The 2,249-nt window shown below is 48.6% G+C and overlaps 1 protein-coding gene across 1 annotated transcript in view; it reads left to right on the forward strand.

Annotated features, from left to right (window-relative positions):
- LOC102677297 (SOX domain-containing protein dichaete-like) overlaps positions 1-2,007 on the forward strand; it is an 8,657-nt gene extending 6,650 nt beyond the window's left edge. The window contains exon 3 of the mRNA XM_006615105.2: positions 1,300-2,007. Coding sequence (XP_006615168.1) covers positions 1,306-1,827 — 522 coding nt within the window. The 5' untranslated portion in view covers positions 1,300-1,305 and the 3' untranslated portion in view covers positions 1,828-2,007. The remainder of the gene's footprint in view (positions 1-1,299) is intronic.
- Positions 2,008-2,249: the final 242 nt, after the last annotated feature.

Raw genomic sequence — 2,249 nt, forward strand, 5'->3', positions numbered from 1 at the left:
TTCGTAATTGTGTCGGATCATTGACTCGATTGAACGCCGCGTTTATACAACGATTATTAAATTATCGAAACGTAATTATCCAAGCTTCGTAATTTTTTTTCGAAAAATAATTCTGTCCCAATTTCAAGAAAGAAAAAAACTTTCAAACTCGTCTTGAATAAAATCAAAGGAATAATAAATTTTCGAATCTTGCCCTTTCACAAAAAATCACGCGCAATTTGAGCTCGATTGTTCTCGAGATAAAAACGATTCTTCTTCGAATGGATCGAAGATCCTCGAAGCTCGTTGACCAAGAATCCTCCGCATCGTCGTCGTTGTTGTCGTCGTCGTCGTCGTCGTAGACGGGACGAGAAAGGGGAAGGAGGGGGATGCAAGCATAACCAATTATCGCGCGATATCGCGCCGCCGTTGGCGTGCAAAAGCAGTACAGCGAACAGAGGTAGTCAATAACGGGGCAGCCTATACGCTATTTGTACTTCATCGTATCGAGGTAATCGATAATAATAATTGCAGCTCGCGGTCTCCGAGGCAGCGGCACCATCGGCAGCCCTCCTCGCAGTTGAGCCACGGCGCGGGATTATAGAGGGGTTGCTCGGTGTTGGCCCGGTCGGTGCGTCGGGGTTCGCCTATAGTGGGGGGGGGGGAGAAAGGGTAGAAAAGGTAAGCACGCACCGCAGCGACCTCGACGAATGGCGTGAAGAGGGTCGGATCGTGGGCGCGGCGTACGACGCTCTGCGTCGGTTCCGCCCTCGAAATCCAGGCGAACGGAGACAGTTGCGAGGGTAGAAAGAGAGGGAGAGAGACAGAGAGGAAGAATGGATCCCTCCAGCAGGTCGCGGACCGGTCCTACGGGCAGTCCACGCTCAGTCAACACCGGTACTCCATTCGAGTACGTTCGACTGTTTGCGACGCTCACTTGCACTCAAACGAAGGAAGCCTTGGTCTCTTGTGTGTATTTTCCCTTCTCTCTCTCTCTCTCTTTCTTTTTCTCTTTCTCTTTCTCTCTCTCTCTCTCTCTCTCGCCCATATGCGGTATGTCGTAATCCCGTAATTACCGTGTCGCAATTTCCAAGGAACGGATTATAACAACACAACAAGAGGAATGTAAGAATTTATCGGATATTGAATGAACGTGAGGAGGAGAACTGTCAGCGAGCGCGATACCCGCTCGCTAGTGAGTGAAGTTCGACGGAAAATCGAATATTTTGTGCAAAGTTACGTCGAAAAACGAAACGTCGAAAGGTAATATAAAAATAATATAAAGAAAAATTAAATCGAGAAATAGTGAGGGAGGAAAAGGCAAACATGTTGAACTCTCATCAGCAACATCCCGGTTATGGATTCCTCTCCGGTATGGATCTGCACACGGTCCACCACGTGGGCCAGGACATGAACGTGGCCACCAATCAACCGTTAGCAGCGTCCCAGGAGCAACACATTAAACGGCCGATGAACGCGTTTATGGTGTGGTCGAGGATACAGCGGAAGAAGATAGCCCTGGAAAATCCTAAAATGCACAACTCCGAGATATCGAAGCGGCTGGGCGCCGAGTGGAAGCTTTTGTCCGACACGGAGAAGAGACCGTTCATCGACGAGGCGAAACGTCTCCGCGCCATGCACATGAAGGAGCACCCGGACTACAAGTACCGTCCACGAAGGAAGCCGAAGGTGCCCGTTTCGGTGGTTCCAGGAGCGAAGACCACTTCCATGAGCCCGGGTGGCTTCCCCAGTTTCCCTCTGCCGCCATATNATCGTCCCAACAAGTATCCACGGCAACGTCATCCACCACGCTGGATCTCGAGCAACTGCGTCGGCCAGTCTCCGTAATATTCTAGATCGTCCGAATCATCCGTCTGTTATAGATTCCAACGAACGTTGAATGATCGTGAATGATCCAAGTTTCGTGCTCGTGAAACGAAATTGGAAGATGATCCGTGGTGAACGAATAGGTAGAAGGGAGGGACGGGAAGAAGGAGAGTTCAGACTCGAGTTTATACATATATATATATATATAGGAGATTCGGAAATCGAGCATTCCAACGAGCAGATCTAGTTTTTAATATAATATATCGATATTTTAAATATCGTGTAGTATCTTGTCGAAGTATGCTCTTCTCGTCGTTTCTTCGGCAAAATCCGTGGACATGCTCCTTGTGCGTTCTATCGAGAAACAACCATCATCGCATATGGTGTGTATCGGCGTGCGGAGATCTGACGAACGGGGAAAATCCTGTGGGAATTTTCTTTTT

This window comes from Apis dorsata, unplaced genomic scaffold, assembly GCF_000469605.1.
Source record: "Apis dorsata unplaced genomic scaffold, Apis dorsata 1.3 scaffold_215, whole genome shotgun sequence".
Taxonomy (NCBI): Eukaryota; Metazoa; Arthropoda; class Insecta; order Hymenoptera; family Apidae; genus Apis; species Apis dorsata.